General features: G+C 41.9%; 1 protein-coding gene across 6 annotated transcripts in view; it reads right to left on the bottom strand.

The window, feature by feature from the left end:
• The window catches only part of COBLL1 (cordon-bleu WH2 repeat protein like 1), a 131,401-nt gene extending 113,696 nt beyond the window's left edge, over nt 1-17,705 (bottom strand). For 4 of the 6 annotated variants that reach the window (XM_072981986.2, XM_072982012.2, XM_072981992.2 and 1 more), the window contains exon 1: nt 17,517-17,703. In XM_072981986.2, the coding sequence (XP_072838087.2) occupies nt 17,517-17,563 (47 nt within the window). In that variant the 5' untranslated portion in view covers nt 17,564-17,703. Of the gene's footprint in view, nt 1-17,516 lie in introns of all 6 variants that reach the window. The other 2 variants (XM_072981968.2, XM_072981978.2) reach the window with 2 other exon arrangements.
• Nucleotides 17,706-18,088: the final 383 nt, after the last annotated feature.

Raw genomic sequence — 18,088 nt, 5'->3', positions numbered from 1 at the left:
AGAATATAAACACTCATATAGCTATTGCAGAGTACTGCTAAACATACAGCAAATCTGGTCTGCCTAGCTACCACTGCAGTAAACAACTTACCATATGCGACTTTTGCAAACACATCATTGAACATGCAGCAATTAAGTTAAAGAATGGGAAGGTACGCAAGTACTCCTCTCTTTCCTTTAATTGTGTGATGGTTTAACTCCTTGTTTGTAAAATATCAGTAAATAAACTGAACTGAAATGGTTAATCTGGGGAAGGCGGTGCTCTAACAAGCTCAGAAACAGTAGCTCCATGTGCACAATAGAGATGACACAAAATCATAGAACAGTTGAATTGGAAGGCGCCTATAAGGTCATCGAGTCCAACCCTTGCTCAGTGCAGTAAGACAGATCAAAGCAGATCTAACAGATGGTTGCCTAATTTTCTCTTGAATGCCTCCAGCATTAGAGCACTCATCACTTCCTGAGGTAATTAATTCCACAAACATACTGCTCTAACAGTTAAGAAGTTCATTACCAGTGGCAAATTGTCACTGCTTAAAGCTGATTTGGGTGTGTGTGTGTACACAACACAACAAAATCCCCATGCACCCCAAAATAGCCAAAGAAAGCTTTTAATGCACATAATTCTATGACAATGATGACATCATTACTAACGCACCAGCTGTCAGGTCCATCATGGCTCACACAAATAATTATCAGATGACATCCTGAGGAACAGGGGGATTAAGCAGGGTTATATCCTGGCACACTATCTTTTTAATGTGTTCATAAATGGCTTGGGCCTTTACTTGAGGTCAGTAGAACACCGTTCTCTAAAACTCAGCCCCCAGGGAATCCCACTATGGAGACAAAGTCGTAGTTTTCTCTTTAACCCAGCTGAGCATGAAGCAGCTCTTGGGGGCCTCTCCAGCTTATTGGGATGCTAACTTTTTGACCATTAATGTTGCAAGTTCTAAATTCTGATGTTCCCTAAGGGCTTAAAAGAGATTCTGCTGGACACTGCAGAACAACACCATAGAACAAGTTAAAGTAAGAGATTACATTTTAGGCATAATTCTAGATGGACCATCCATGCAACCAAGATGGCAAAAGGCAGCATGACAGCCATAGTTCACTTTTTCTATACTAATGAGGGACATCACGTTCCCTCTGCTACTCACGTTTTCAAAGCAAAAACAAGGGCTCAAAAACTCTGCAGCCTATTCATTTGGATAAGTGTGTATGATTCTGAGGTAGAGAATATACAAATCACCTTTCTGTGTTGTATCCTGGATGTTCCTAATTGAGTAGAATATGCAGCTCTATATTTGGAAGCTGGAGTTCGCCGAGTGGAAAACAGAGCATGGATCCAGACCCTAACATTCTGGTTGCAGCTACACTTCTTAGCTGAGCACCTTGGTTATGTGTACCATGTACTAATCGATTCCTATTCCAGCAAGTGGTTATCTCTGATCCCACAAAATATGAGGTACAGTGGTGCCCCGCTAGACGCTTACCCCGTTAAATGACAAAATCGCTTGACAATGCCTTTTTTGCGATCGCTATAGCAATCGCAAAACAATGTTTCCTATGGGTTTTTTCGTTTAACGACGATTAGGTCCCTGCTTCGCGAACCGATTGTTCTCAAGACAACAATTTAAAACAGTTGATCAGCAGTTCGCAAAATAGCTCCCCGCTGTTTTCTGGACCTATTTACACAAGACAGGGATCACAAAATGGCCACCCTATGGAGGATCTTCGCTGCACGAGCAGGTATTTCCCCCACTGGAATGCATTAACCGGTTTTCAATGCATTCCAATGGGGTTTTTATTTTCGCATGACGACGGTTTCGCTGTACAGCGATTTTAATGGAACACATTATCGTTGTCTTGCAGGGCACCACTGTTTTTGGGTCTCTGCCCCTTGATTCTATTCTAATATTTGGACAGCAACAAGCCTAGATAGAACTCTTCGTTCAGTGGCAAAGGGAAAGGTCTGGCTTCTCTCCCCCCACCTTTTCCCAGGCAAAGAGGTCAGATTAATTTTCCAGGGCTACAAATGTTCTTCAAGGACCAGCTGTCTCTTTCCTCCTCTCTACAGCCACTGCTGCAGCCTCTATCATCCCTCAGCCACAGCCCATTCTGAAGCAAGTGGTGGTTGCCCTTAACTGGAGACCACCCACCCACCCAGATCAATGCTAGCAACAGGTGCTGCACCAGCCTACAGCCTTACTGGGATTTCCTCTATAACCACGATGCAGAGATTAGGAGGTAGGCTCTCCAGCACCATGTCACAGTGGTAAATGACTAAATGCATAGTAAACAAATGAAGCTTATTCACTGGAAACAGTATGCAAAAATATAAGCACCAAAGCTGCCAGCTGAATCCCTCAAAACAAAGACAGGATTAGACCAGTCTGGCACGCTCACGTCTCCTGAAATGCCAGATGGTCAAAGGAGAACCCCAACAGAAAACTTGCCAGACTAACAAAATCTGCTGAAGAACTGTCATCTTATGCCCAGCTTGTATACCCACGCACGTGTGTGTGTGTTTTAAAAAGTTATATAAACACCATTAAGTTTCCAACAACCTTCAACAGAAAATGAATCCTAGATAACTTCTTACACCTTAGAAGCAGAATACCCATACTTTAAAAACCTATTTCTTAACTCATGACCCAATTATGGTAAATTATAGTTAACAATACTGCGGGGTTTAGTGGAATTATGGTGGCAACACCAAATGTTATGGTTTTGCAGGCTGGCTACTAGACTTACTGCCTCATGTGATTAAGACCTTGCCTTTGATCTTATCAGACTCAGACAGCAAAATTTTGTTTCTGCTATGTTGCTCCAACTGCCTAAAATATGGTTTTTCTGCTTTACAAGATAACACCTTTGCATGGTTAACATTAGCTACTACAACCATGCTAGCAACAAAACTAAATAATACAGCACTGATTTTGTACAATACAGCCCCATGGATTCTGCATGAATCTATCATACCAGTAAAAACACTTCCTTAACACAGGAACAAAATATCCTATTGATCAAATAGACTATATTTCATAGGAGGCCCATTCCGCTTCTAATAAATCCAGGCGAAAGTTGTTCTCTTGAGTGCTCATCTCACTTTGTATTGTGGGTTCTGTCAGGATTCAGACAGACAAAATTTTGTAGATGCTTCTACAAGTGAGGGCAGTTGTCATGGCTAAATTGTGCAGTGAAAAGGCCATCAAGAGGCTGTGATGCATATCACAAATATCGATGGAACTCTTACAGAGACTCCTAAGGCAAAGCAACACAGTCAGAATTTAATATTAAATGCATCCAACGCTTAATGCAACATAGACAAACCTAATTCATGTATTATTATTGTTGTTGTTGTTGTTGTTGCATGCTGTCAAGTCAATCTGACTTATAACCACCGTTTTTCATGCTTTTCTAGATAGAGAATACACAGAAGTGGTTTACTATTCCCTTCCTCTGGAGACTGTGCAGCTTTCCCAAAGGCCACACAAGCTGGCTCTTCTCCCAGAAAGCACAGTGGGGGATTGAACTCCCAGCCTCTGGCTCTGCAGCCAGTTACCTAAACCGCTGAGCTATCCAGCCAGCGAATGTATAGGAGAGGGTTTGGTAAACCACCAGGGAACGTCATATTAGGTTTATTTTACTATGCTATATTTATTATGCTCAGAACTTCATTACAAATGGGTAATACAACATTTTAAGACCCGTTGCCTTTCATGAAGCTGCCTTGTTAGCTCAGTGAGAAGGAACGTTATGGAGCCTGGGGTTGGAAGTTTGATCGCCCACTGTGCCACCCAGAAGGAGAACCAGCCTTAGGCAAGGTGCACAGTCACAGAGTGCCTCCAAAAGAACAGACGGCTGGATCACTTACGAGTACATACTTCATTCCTACAAAACCCTGAGAAGGGTCATCGTAATTCAGAACCAGCTTGACGGGACACCATTATGATGATGAAAATGAGCATGATGATGATGATGACTAGCCTTTTGTAAAAGTTCATATAATGACAAAATAGTTGTGTTTTTTTTTAGTGTTCTTTCCTTAAGAAAACCTGGAGAATTAGGCTTGCTTCACACAGTATTTTCATGCATGGAAATAAGAAGCTGCCTTATACTGGGTCGCACTGGTGGTCCATCTAGTCCAGTAGTGTTAACTCCAATGGGCAGCAATTCTCCAAGGTAACTGGTTTTGCATGGTGGGCTCCCATCCAGATAGTAAGCAGGCCAGATCATTTTAAGCCTCCAAAATAAGTGTGTTCAGGGTGGTAAGGCTGCACACGCAGCTTTGAAAATACAATAGCCTGTCATGGGTACATTGTACGCAAGCACTGTATGCAAGCATACCTTTTCTAACACATATTGCAAGAAATAGATCTGAGGTTTCTAAGAATTCCATGCTACAGCATGATTCAAATTGGCCTGCAACCCAACCCTAGTTGAGAAAGTGACTGTTTATCATTGTACACTTTTTCTGTCACTATATTACTTTCAAAAGCAGGGTCAGAAAACACCTGGCCTGAGGCTGCAGCCTGTAGGGGCTTCTCATCTTCAGCTTCTACTATTAACTTGGATCAGAGAGAAGATACTGTTTAAAGCCCCATGAAAGGGAGCCCTACTCTGAAAACTATTCTGGTGCTTTTGAATCAAAGGAATGGAACCAACCATTGAGTGTGCATCAGATTTTGCCCTCCTGAGAATCTATGTGCATTGCACAAAATGCACAGCTATCACACTCACACTGGCAATGTTAGACTTCACATTTATGGTAGGTTTCACACCTCTCTTCACTTTCATATTACCTTGGGCTCTTCCTGTCCCATCTAGAATAGGACTTTGTTTTCAGGCTCCTGAGAGAATCACAGCAGCAATGTTACTTTAAACTGGCCCTATCTATTGTCTATGTTCTTGAAACTATTAAGGATCAAACACCTAAACAAATGGGAACGCAGAGAAATAAAATGAGTACTCGGTAGTTGCACAGCTTCAGCCATAATTGGCCCTTTGAATCTTTTGTTGAAGTTGCTTTCAGACACACAGAGAGGTGAGAAAACACTGGCAATTCTGATTGCAGTGATCAGTATCAGACTAAGAAAAACTGATTTGAGTCATACTTTACCCCATTTAATTTTAAGAGTAGGGATATGTTAGAGAAGAAATTATAGTGTTAAAAAACTTAGTAATAAAAGGATTAAGAGCTCTCACATTCCTGGAGCAACACATGCTCACAAGAGTACATACATATGCATAGACAGAGTATTTCTTAAGAGTAAGCAAGAAAGCTATTTAAACTGGCCATGTGAATAAATGAAACAAGTGACTTCTCCCCCATTTTCATGTATTATTCTCTTTTAGGCAAGATCTATTTGTGTTAATTCACACATGCACATCCATAAATTGTGCATCACACAGTCACAGCCAAATGCCTGAATCGGCTTCTGTTGAAAAATATGTTGAGAGTAGAGATGGGGGTATTTGTATTTGAATACGAATATCCATGCATGGGTGGAAATAATGAGGGTCCACTCACGATTTCGCCACTGACGCAAGCTTGTCGGACCTTCCTATCGCGCCGTTGTCCACAATCGATTACCCAGTCCTGGCAGGAGGAGGGATGGCAAGCCTCTCTGCTAGGTTGGAGAGTGGCTAATCCATTGCGGAGAACAGCATGATAGGAAGCCTCTGCGGAGCTGGCATCTGCAGCAAAATCGTGAGTGGACAATCTGGCCCCATGTGGTGGGGCCCTCGTTATTTCCACCTGTGTAGGGGTATTCGTATACCTCTCTAGTTGAGAGGTGATCCAATACAAAACTTTCAGCAGCCATGGTGATGGTAGCAGCTACGTACTCTATGAATTCAGGTCATAACATATTGGACACACATGCGTAAACTAGGCTCAGTTTAACTTGCCTTCCTGTATACAAGCAATGGCCAGGCTCTGGGGGATACACTGGACATTTTTCTTCCCCAGAATCCTCATGGTTTTAAAAGAAAACCAGAAATTACCTGTTATTTTATTTTGCTAAAAGTGCGGGGGGGGGGGGCTTGTTTGGAGAAAAATCATTCTCCTTTTTTTTAAAAAAGCTTCATATTTTCATTTAGTTTTTATCTAATTTATTTTACTGCTCTGGGGCTGCAAAAACAGACTTCTATAGCTCCCAGCCCTGTAATGCATGATCAGTTGGTATTTCATTTGTATGGTGAAGAAGCTGAAATCTGCTTGTGTTGAGAAGACAAAACGATGGGGTCAAATAGTTAGGCAGTATTAAGAGGATTCCCTACCCTCTTACTAGTATTATAAGTGTTCCTAAGCAGCAACACAGTTGTGAGAAAGGGGGCGGGGGAGTCATGAAGGCCAGCTCTTATGTATACAAACCCACAAAACAGAACTGCAACTTAAAGTAACTATATTCAGGTTTCTAATTTAATCAAGGCAGAATTTGGTTAAATCACCAGGCTAAAACAGAAATTCTTTAATTACTGGTATTTTAAGGAATGTCTGAGCATGACTGTTCTTAGTCTAACACAGAACAAGCATTGTTCACCCTGTTCTGGGGCTGGTTCAAAGAAGTCTTTTTAAATAAGACACTGCCACGTTTCCCATACTAACAAGTAATTATGTTCTCAGGACCACACTGGACAAAGTTTATTCTCTCTTTCCCTTCAGATCCACATCATCTTTGGAACATCTGATCCAATGCCTCCTCCTCATCAAAACAGCATGTATTGTCTAACTGGATGTTAACTGTGGTATTTCTGCATGCAAAGACTTCCTAATAGCAATTGATTTTATTGTAACCTGCACACAACGTATATTTTTGGGCTAAACTGATGGCATTACTGGATTTTGTTTTACATAAGAACATAAAAAGAGCCCTGCTGGATCAGGCCGGGGGCCCATCTAGTCAAGCTTCCTATATCTCACAGTGGCCCCACCAGATGCCTCTGGGAGCACATGAGACAACTGGATCGCTGTCTCCCGATACCCCTTCTCCTGCATCCGTCATTTTGAGACACCACATTTTTAGTGGTTCAGAAATGCTGAAAAGATCTAGTAAATGCGGATTGACTTATTACTTTTTTATGCTTAACAGTGCTTCAGCAAACCGTTCACAGACTATTACCAAGTACGTGGAAATTTACACACTGCCTGCATTCTGGATCTTGAAGTATTTTAGACTGTTTTCTTCTGATTTGAGCAAAACATATAGAAAGGCAGTATCAGGAACTGGACTGAAAGAAATATTGCTATTCATTGGGGCAAGCAGAAGGGTGTGAAAATGCAGCTGCTGCAAGAGCTACCTCCCAGACAATACTGTGGCACCCAAGGCAGGAGTTTATAGTGTTGTGGGATACACATCCATGCAACCTCAGCAGAACCATCAAAAGCCCTTGTTTCTGCCAAAATTTCACCCTCCTTCGCAATGTCACAAAACCTTCTCCAGCTCCTATTCACAAGAGCCAAGTATGCCTTATTGTTCTTTGCAACAGTTGCTGCATTTTAATTATGTTCAAGGAGAAGAAAGTAATGCAGAGATTACTCAGCAATCTTTTGCAACTTTTTAAGAATTTATTGAAGAATCGGTCCCTGAGAATACGAGGGAAGAGATTCTTGAGAGTCCTGCTACACTTGTCCAAATCAACAAATTTAGACAATTTTTCACCCCACTCCAAAGCTGACACAGGTTCTCTAGGGTAGCACTTCCCAGACAGATAATGACTCTTACTTTAATCTCCCTAAAACGCTTCAGTTCAATCACCAAGAAAAACAATGTAATTATTATTATTATTATTATTATTATTATTATTATTATTATTATTATTATTATTATTATTATTATTATTATTATTATGGGCCACCAAGGAGGATTTGGTGAGTCAACTCCTCCATAAATTCCACTGATTCAAATGGCCCTACTTTAGTTGCAACTTGTGCCAATATCAAGTCACAAATAGAGTAAGCCCATCCAAATCAATGGAACTAACAGAGAATTTGACTTTCCAAGTTTGCATTGATTCAATGGGAATACAGTAGTGTGACTTATTACACTAAGCAACAAGATTTCAGCCAGTTTACATAAATACAATTGACATACAGCCATTATTATGTGTACAACTTAAAATTACTCACACCAAATATTTTAACTTACATTTCCTTCTGGATATGCATTTTCTTATGTTTTAATACTCTATAGTTCTATGGGCAGACATATTCAGACATGCTAGAAAAGCATGGACCTTCAAGGTACCCTTTAAAGCAAGAGATAACCCAGACCCTCTTCAGATTTCACCACAATGCAGGAGGGAAAGGCAATGACTTGTCCTCATGCCTCCATCACTGCTATTTCTTTCCCTAACTTTAATACTACCAAGGTGGGGGGAAAGTCACAGAACGTGGCAAGAATCTGAGTCAGTGGTACAGTACTTGGGTTCACTGGCATTCAACAGTGAGAGTCTCCACTAGTGGCTCCTGACCAAAGGTATGGAATAGCATTAATATCTAAACTAAATATATATCAAATCTTGGAAGCAAAGTAGGAAATCTTGGTCTGTAATTGGGAAGCCCAGCCAAACAACAGTGGGGAAAAGAGAGAGAACAGCAGGCACGGCTTTTATTGTGCATGTCTTTGTGTGCGTCTGTATAAAGGAAAGCAATTAAGAAGAGAAGGAATTAAGTTAAGTATTTGGTGGGTAATCCGGTTTTCTACTAAATCTCATTGAACTGTCTCTACCCTGTAAGGTATTTCTATGTCTCTCCTTTAAGGATTCGTCGCTATTTATTTTTAAAGCAACTTTGAGATGATCTGCACATTACTAATTCTTTTACTGCACAGGGGGCAGTGGGAAGGGGTCAGGAGCAGTGGGCAGGCTGGGTGCAGGGACGATGAACCAGGAAGTTCATTGCATCGCTCAACGATTTATTGCTTTGGGAAAGCTTGGGTGCCCTGGTTTAGATGAACCCGAACGAATCAGAATTAACAAATTAACAACTTTTGATGAATTTCCTGGTTCATTGTTAGCTTCATGCCCCTCTCTAGTGTCTTCTTTAATACTGTAACATTCCTACTTAATGTTCAAAAACAGATCTTTACCAATTCTTTCTTCTAGGTATATTCACATTAAGTGCTAAAACAGTTTTGACTAGATACAATAAGTCTAGGAATCAGTAAACAGGTTTTTTTTTTTTACTCAGAACATACTGGCTAAAAATCCTGTTGCTTAGTGTAGTAAATCACATTAGAATAAGTCTAATTTATTCAGTGGAGATGTAGTGAGTCACCTGCTCAAGTTCAATTCGACTCACAAAATCCCCACTGATTCAATGGGCCCATTCTAGGATGATTTATTACACTAAGCAAAAGGATTTTGGCCACTATTATAAAAGGTACCCCTGGTAGTATTTTCCTACATAACCTATGCACATATACAATGAAGTATTTCGTTATTTTCCTCAAGTCTAAGCAGATGTTTTTTCCCTTTCAAATAGACTGCCAATTATAGTCATCCATATCTGCCGTAATTTGTTTTAAAGAAACAAGAAAAGCATGAAGCTCAGGAAGAAGTTCTGGATTGCCCATCTGGATTGCTTCTGTGTGCTTATGTACATTATCCTCCCACACATTTCCCCCCCCCATGCTAAGTTACATTCCCCAACCCCCCCCCCAAAAAAAATCACCCTTGATCCGCTTCCCACAGCAACACTCACCACTGGTGAAAGACAAAGGCTATACAGTATCAGCATCATTGCAAACATGCAGTGATGATTTATGGAAAGTATTACAAGGATTTGCTGGACACAGGAGGATTAAAAGGAGCACAGTAGGACCACATTACAAGAGTAGTTGGTTATAGGTCAGCTTTAGAAACATGGATACTAGCAGAGACACTTCAGGGTCACAATCATCTCACCACCCTTCCTAATGGTTGAAGAGAAAATAACACAGAATTAGATTCGATGTGGCCCGCTTGGAGTAATTGAGTTAATTTTAACCAAAAGATTTTCATAGAAAATATGCACACATCTGAGAGCACAGCCAGCTTTCACTTAACAAGCTGCTGTGGATATTGATGTTTAAAGAGCTAGGGGAAAGTGTGAATCTTGAAATACCGGATGTCGGCTTAAATCAGGGCTGAGAAACCTGTCTGCCCTCCAGATACTGTCAAAATCCAATTCCCATCAGCCCCAGGCAGGCTAGTCAAATGCTGTTGTTTTTTTTTTTTTTTAAAGAACATTCAAGTGCACCCAAGTGTTTTTTCCCCCTAAACACTCTCACTTCTAACCTGAGTCTAGGAGCTGCTGATTCAATTAGTAAGTCTCATAGGGTAATTAAGAACTATGATATGAAACGAAAAGCAAGGTTAGTTACATGGGGAACACTGCTCTACTGATGCAACAGTGAAATTAGATGAGGTGGAGAGTATCATGTGGCTGCCATCAAGACAGCAGAACGGCACCTCCTCCCTGATTATAATGCCCAATAAACAAAACTGGCAAGCGTGACTTCAGCTCACTCTCAGCTCTGCCTCACTCACCAGAAACAGAAGGTAAGGGGCAAAACTCACTACTCGGTGAAATCATGTCCCACTTTTTGGTTCACTAGGTATTTGTTAGAAGATGGAGAACATGCAATGCTGCTTCCTTCACAGGCAGTCATAAACTCTCCGTAACTCCTACTCCAGTCCCAGTGGATCTTTACAATCACAACATTTGTATATTAATTTGTCGCAATCAAGGAAGCACATCCATATTTTATTTCAAGTCAGCTGCTTTCAACCAGTGTGGAATTTGAAAGCCATATTTATTTTAAAAACAACTGAATAACAGAGACTGACCTAGTAGTGTCATTCATTCATTCATTCATTCATTCATTCATTGAGAGGAAATCACTATCACAAACACTGTCCTTTTTTGGGATTACACAGTCTTTCCAATATCCTCATCCAGATAAGGCAGTGTGGGAACTGATGCACTACAAGAAAATGTTTCGCTGGGTCGTGTTCACCTAATAAATTCCTGCAGTAAGAAACTATGCACACACACACACACACACACACAATTGGAATAAAAGATTAGTGGACACCACATTTAGCACACACTTGGGCTAAAATAAATAGCAGTAGAATGACATGAGATAAAAAAAACCATTTACATTACTCATTTATGATTTAACGAAAGGGGAATGCTGAGTCATTCAATTATATATACCGATCTCCATTTTCTATAAGCACGATATTTATATGGTCACTATAACAGCTATAGACAATTTAAGGAGAAAAGCCACCAAACTGATGACTGTATGTTCACTGTGGTTCACAGACATTTCCTGTTCAACAGTGTACTTTAAAGGAAGGAATTAAAACAGAACTACTCTTTTATTTTATAAAGCCATCAAGTACACTCAATCGGGGCCTTTGGATTTTGTCAATGCATCTCTCCCTAAGGATGTTAACACTAAAAATACTACTTCAAGAGACTGAATATACTGAAAAGATATACGTACCTAAAGGTAGCATCAGAACACATTGATTCATATCAGTTTCTCTGGCGATATTCACAGCATGGGACAAATATTAGCAATACAGCCTGGCTATGCAGCAATAATTTCTGGGCACCTTTTTGTTGGACAATATGTATTCTCCTGTATTGCCACTACATCTGAAACAAACTTACCCCAGGTCAGTCCACTGACCCATTTAGCTCAGAATAAGGATTTCAGGGTGCAATCCTTCCCAGCATACTTAGTGATACTGAGATACAGTAACGCCTTCCCTGACACAAAGCCTCCTTAATTTGCCAAACCTAGAACACATGGGCTTGCACATATGGAAAGCTGCAATTTGATCATATGTTACCTTAAAATGACTTTGAGTTTCCCCCAAAATACAACCCAGATAGCTTAATTTGTGGGGGCATGGAATAGAAATGTATAAGGATGAGGATGATGTGCTGTCAGGTTGGTTTCGATATACAGCAACCCTCCCAGTGTCTTCTAGGTATGCAGTACTCAAAAAGTGGTTTCCCAGTCCCTCCCTTCTCTGGCATTCTGGGACCATGAAAGGTACACAAGGCCACACAGAGAGCCTAGTCCTCAACCTCATGAGCCACACACACTTCAGGTGATGTCAGCTGGCTCTTCTCCTAAGAGGCCCAGTGGAGGCGCAGTCTCCTCCGCCAGCTCCAAATCCAGGCATTCTAACCGAATGAAACTTACTAGCTCCACACAGAAAGGGGTTACATAGAGGAAATAATTTTTTTTTAAAAGTTGAGGCATAAGAAAGGAAGTTCCCCTAACCTGTAGCTAACTTTTCTGGCCGGAATTTAAAATATCATCCCTGAGGTCCAAATTGAAAAGTCCTATGGAAAAAGAAACCCTGATGTTATTATTACATGCCCTCAGTTTCTCACATAGGGCAACCCTTATAGAACTTCTGAGGTTTATGAAACATTCAGGGAGTGGTTTACCGTGGAATTTGAGTCCTAGTTTGAGCTTCTACCCACTACACCACATTGTCTCTCAAGAAATACTAGGGGTTAACAACTGGATTCCCAGAGTTCTTGATCAGAAGCATGCCTGGATTATAAGAGGTTTGTAAGAGGCCCTTATCTCAGTCCCATTATCATCAAAAGCATAGTCAGTGCCGGCACAAGAAAGGGCCCGGGTGGTGGAGGCCACTCTAAGGCTCTGGAACTTTCTGCTGAGGAAAAGCCACTTCTCCTGCTCCCTCGCTCTCTTTTCTCCACCATTAGGGAAATATGTTTTAGTCAACCAAGTCTTTGCCATGTAAATGGGTTTGTTGCTGAGGGATGTATTTAGTTTCCTTTTTTAAAAACTCCCCACTGTTGTGTTTTAATTCATCAAGTTTCACCAAGACTCTTTTTAAATTGTATTTTATTATCATTAGCCACTTTAAGGATCAAAGGCAGGATACAAACTCAATAAATAAATAAGAAAGCCTGCAAACGGGAGGGAGACACAAATTATATTAAAAGGAGGAGGATAACTATCTGAATGCAAGTTTTTAAAAAAAATCAGGAAATTTAAATCTACCAAACGATCCATTAACTGTTTATCTATCACACTTATACCGTTCTTGTACCAAACATCTCAGAGTGGCCTTTCATATGGTTTCCAAGTGATCCACCATGCAAACACTGGATCAAATCATATATTATGTTCTCTGGCTCTGTTCCCAAAATCACGTACATGCTTTTACTACTATAGACTTTATTTTTGTTGACTCCTGTTATTGCAGAAAGAAGCAATATTTAAAGTGGAATTTGTTCTTCTATTACAGAACATTTATTTATTGTGCTTGAACACAGACAACAAACAAGAAGCAGGCAAATTTGTCTCTTTCCTGCTTCGTTTTCTGGCTTTCAGGACTCTCCTGCAACACTTCAGATAATCTGGGCTATTTGAGAAGTATTTCTTCTACATAATTAAACTTTTAGAATAGGCTTGGTGTCCCAGCAGATTTCCTGCCTATTACCAAACATATTAGGGTAGAATGATATGAAAGAACAAGTTCTGGCCTGTTGCTTCAAAGAATTCTATCATAATCAACAACAAAATGAAATCTGCAACAACAGCTTCTTTATTTTATGGTGCCATTATCCTTTCACCTAAATGCTACCCCCAAAGACTGGTAAGATCGATTATTGCAAGGGTTGTCTTCTCTATCTCATAGACCGTTGTTTACATCAGTGCAAAATATAGTAGCTTAATGAATGATGAAATGTGCAGAAGGAAAGGGGTACAGAGAAAACTTTGCCTGGCTGCATTGACCTGCTTCCAATGGCTCAGAACTACGAGTAAAAAGGCCCATACTTGCGTTTGTTATTCAGGTTTTCAACTTGTCTGCCTGTCATGTGCTGAATGACCTGTTCTTTATTCTGTGTACACAAATGCTTAGTACGATCAATGAACTTGTTAACTCTTCAAATACAGACCTTGAGGAGAACATGAATGAGACTTAGAGGCACAGGATTTGTTCACATCATAAAAGCAGTGGTCACACGACCTGTCTTATTTTTTATATATATATAATTTGCGTCACAATCATTTTTCTGATTTGACAACTGATAACAGAATCTGACAATCTCCCTCTCGCTGTTACTGTGGCTGCTGTCATCCAGTAAACGAAACTAAAATTTGACAAATGACTTTGTGAATGAAATACAAAAGCCAAAGTATCCCTACATCGAATCTTGCATCAGCATTTCAGCTTCTAAAATATACCCCAAATCCAGTTCTAGTTGTGCTATATGCTGATCCCAGGTAATTCAAAAAGCAAAAACAAAACAAAACAAACAAACAAAAACGATTACAAACAAAAAGACATATGCTAAGAATATTTCTCAAGTAGTTTACAGTGAATATTAGGCTAGAAAGTAAAAAACCAGCCTGTGTGGTCTTGAGCAAACTGTACAGTTCCAGGGTGCCCCTATGCAACCCCCAAGCAATGATATAAGCTGCCTCTTTATAGTCACTGTTTTTAACTTTAAATATTGTCTTTCAGTGCTGTAAGCCACCTTTGCCTTTCTCCTTTTTTTAAGGAGAAAGGCAAACTAAAAATATTTCAAATAATTTAAATAAATAAAAGAAGGGAAACCACTTCAGACTTCATGATACTTAGAAACCCTGGAAAGGGCTGCTGTAAGTAGGAATTAATTTGACAACACATGGTTATTTATTATATAGTGAGTACACTTTAAAGCAGCCAAATAGCAATACATTTGTCTGAATCAATACTTGACTAAGTATTGATTTTGAAGAAGGTAGTCTTAGTTCTGTCAACCTTTTTCAGAGCTATTACCCTATGCATACCTAACTGGAAATCTGTCCTACTGAACACAGCAATCAGAATCCTATTGCTTACACCTAGGTAAGTACAACAGCATGAACGGCAAAAGTGAATTGCCGTCAAATAAGGAGACACTGCTTGTATTCCTTGTTGCATGTCAGTCACATGACTTAGTTCATGATGGCAAATACAAGCAGGGCCTCCTTAACTATTTTCTTCTATGTTTATAATTGTATTTATTGTATTATAATTTTATCCTCACTTCACTTTATGATTTTTGATTTTCACCCCTACGTATTAATGTCACTATTTGCTATTTTGTTACTCTGTTGTAAACCAACCACAGTGGCCTTGGCTACCAGATGGGCGGTATATATATATATACAGTAAAATTAACTATCAGCAATCTGTCAACAGTGATTTACACTGCCGTACTTGTGTCAGTACAAAGAATATGATTCTGGCCAGCAGAAATTATGTACTGTGTGTAGACATAAACATTATTTATACTGCAGGTTTTATGCATTTCCCTGCTTTAATGAAGCAAGTAAGAATATAATTTGACGCTCTCAAAATGCAAATACAATCCAATAATAAATACCTAAGACACTTGTGCAATACTATATTACACATCATTCACCACTGCAATGAATGTGGGAGTCGCTTTGGAGTCGGTTTGTGGAACAAGTATTCCCCAAGATAAAATATTGTGTGTTAGAGCTCTGAGCAATTAACTTGCAACACAAATGCTATCCAAAGAAAAAGATTATTGGAATTGAAATGAATAACGTGCCTATATATTCATTGCACACTCTCAAATCTATACGTCATCTAGAAAGCCCCCCCTCCGCTGAAGTAACAATCTCGTAACATATGCATTTTCATTCTCCTTAACCAATGACCCCCTGAGATCAACTGGAGGGTTCTCCTGGAGGTCACACAGGTGCTTCAAGTTGACAGGCGCTTTTCAGGAGCAATTCCCGACCTACTGTATGGACCCTCTCTGTCCTCAGAAAGACATTTCAGCTCTGGTTCTCTTATAATCCAGAGACACCATTTAAAGTAACTTTCCGGTTTTATACATATCGTATTGTTGTGTTTTTATCCATGTAAGCCGCCCCTAGTAGACTTTGTCTAGGGGAGCGGGGTAAAAAAATCTAATAAATAAATAAATAAATAAATAAATAAATAAATAAATAAATAAATAAATAAATAAATAAGGTAGCTTTTGGTTTTGGTTTCAGTAATCATAAAACTTGTAAGAGGGAAGATAAAACATTTCCTTTTTTTTTTTTTGCACTGACATGAACTACTACACTGCCTACATATCAAAGTCAAAAGCTGGTTTTCAGATAGCAATCATGGCACCATTTTTATTAGAACCCTTGCTTTGATCACCACTCCTACCTCACATACCCTCCTGTTCAAAGAGAGAGAGAGAGAGAATTTCTCCTTAATGCTACACATCACATCCACACCTATGATAATGGTTATTGGTTATATCCATCCAAGGAGGTTCTCTGTGTAGCATTACAGGCATGCCCCAAATTGTTTCCAATGTATCAGCCCAAGCATCTTCCATCATCAAGTGAGCAGACCTGGCTTCCCACCGATGGGCCAGAATGTCTTAGTTTATTGAAACTGAACAGGGATGTCTCCAAAGGTGTATTATCCACCTGCACCCTCAACAACCACCTACCCACTTACAAGGCTTGCCGGGTTAAGCGAGCTCTTATCGCTCATTCCTTTTATAAGCACTGCGTTTTGTCCCGGATTCAATGTGCGTGGGGGGCGTTGGGGACGGGTCACTGGATGTTATAAGCAGAACAAACTTATACGGCAGGTTTTTAAAAGATACACGTGCACCCGACACGCTCCTAGAAACCTCGGCAAAACCAGGCTTGGCTGAAATCCTACGCGCACCGAGGGATGGATGGGACATAATGCCCAAGAATCATGCACCGGTTTCGCACGTTTCCTGCCCTTCCCGTGACCCCTGCAGCCCGATCCCGTCCATGCTTGCTCGGAAGCCTAAGCCCCACGGAGTTCAAAGGCGCGCACGCCCTGTTCTTGGGCAAGCGCGAGGCAAAGCAAGCCGAGTCCAAGGGACCTCCTCCTTTAAGGGAAAAAAAAGTTTTACGTGCTTCTTAAAGTGCGACTCCGACTACGTTGACTGAGAAGGATTCTCGCCCTCCCAACCACCCTCCTTTGGGTTTAGAGAGGAGGGAGACGACGATCCCGACCTCATACATTCAGGACCCCAGGCGGAAAATCAAAACGCTCCTAGCCGAAACCAAAGGGGTTCCACAAACACCCCCCCTTGCTGCCTTGAGCGCCGCCGCTGAGCCGACCAGTCCTGTCCAGCAGCGACGGGTCTGCAGTGCCCAAGTCCTTCCCCTCCACACACACACACACACACACCCTCACTTTCCCGCCTCGGCCTCTTCTTCAGGGCCAGGTCACTCCTGTCGGCCCTTGAAAGAAAGAAGAGCGGGAGGCGGAAGAGAGCCCGACTCGTCGTCGCCACTCTGCCAACGTCCTCACTCCGTGCGCGCCTGCCCGCCTTGCCGAGGCTTGCCAGCCGAGCTTCCCCGGCGAGGACGGGGGGGGGGGAGAAGGGGGACTTCAAAGACTCACCGGAGGAATCACCGGAGAGAGGGGGAGGGGAAACGGAAAGGGGGAAGGGGAGAGGAGCCGCTGCTTACCCGGAGGGAGGCAGGCGGGTCGGTGCAGCGCAGGTCCCTCTGTCCATTCCTCTCCCCGGCGGCGGCGGCGGAGACGAGCTCCAGGTGGAGCCACGGAGAAGGGCGGGCTCCCGGCTGACCCTATGGCGTGAAGGGAACGGCCTCTCCAACACAATTCCCGGGCGGTGGGGACGGCGCCGGCCTCCTCCTCCTCCTCACCTGTCTGGCAATCCCCGGGGGGGGAGAGAGGGGGGGCAGAGGGCTTAGAGACCGACCGGGAGGAGGCGGCCGGGGTTGCCCGCCTGCAAGAGCCGCCGCCCGAGCGTCCCCTGAGGGAAGCCCCGCATTCTCCTCCCTCCTTGTTCCTTTTTCGCCTGCGGCTGCCTTCGCCTTGCACGCCCGCCAAGCTCCCCTCGGTCCCCCTTTCTCTTCTCCTTCGGCTCAGCGGGCGCCGGGCAAAGCGCGCCAGCGGCAGGGGAGGCGGCGTCTCCGAACGGCAAACCACACCTTGGAAAACTTCGCCAGAGAGGGGGAGAGAGAGAGAAACTGGCAGCGCCGAGCCTTTCCCGGCCGCAAAACGCCGGAGGGAAACA

This window comes from Pogona vitticeps, chromosome 1 (assembly GCF_051106095.1).
Source record: "Pogona vitticeps strain Pit_001003342236 chromosome 1, PviZW2.1, whole genome shotgun sequence".
Taxonomy (NCBI): Eukaryota; Metazoa; Chordata; class Lepidosauria; order Squamata; family Agamidae; genus Pogona; species Pogona vitticeps.
This window is presented reverse-complemented; position numbering and strand designations above follow the sequence as displayed.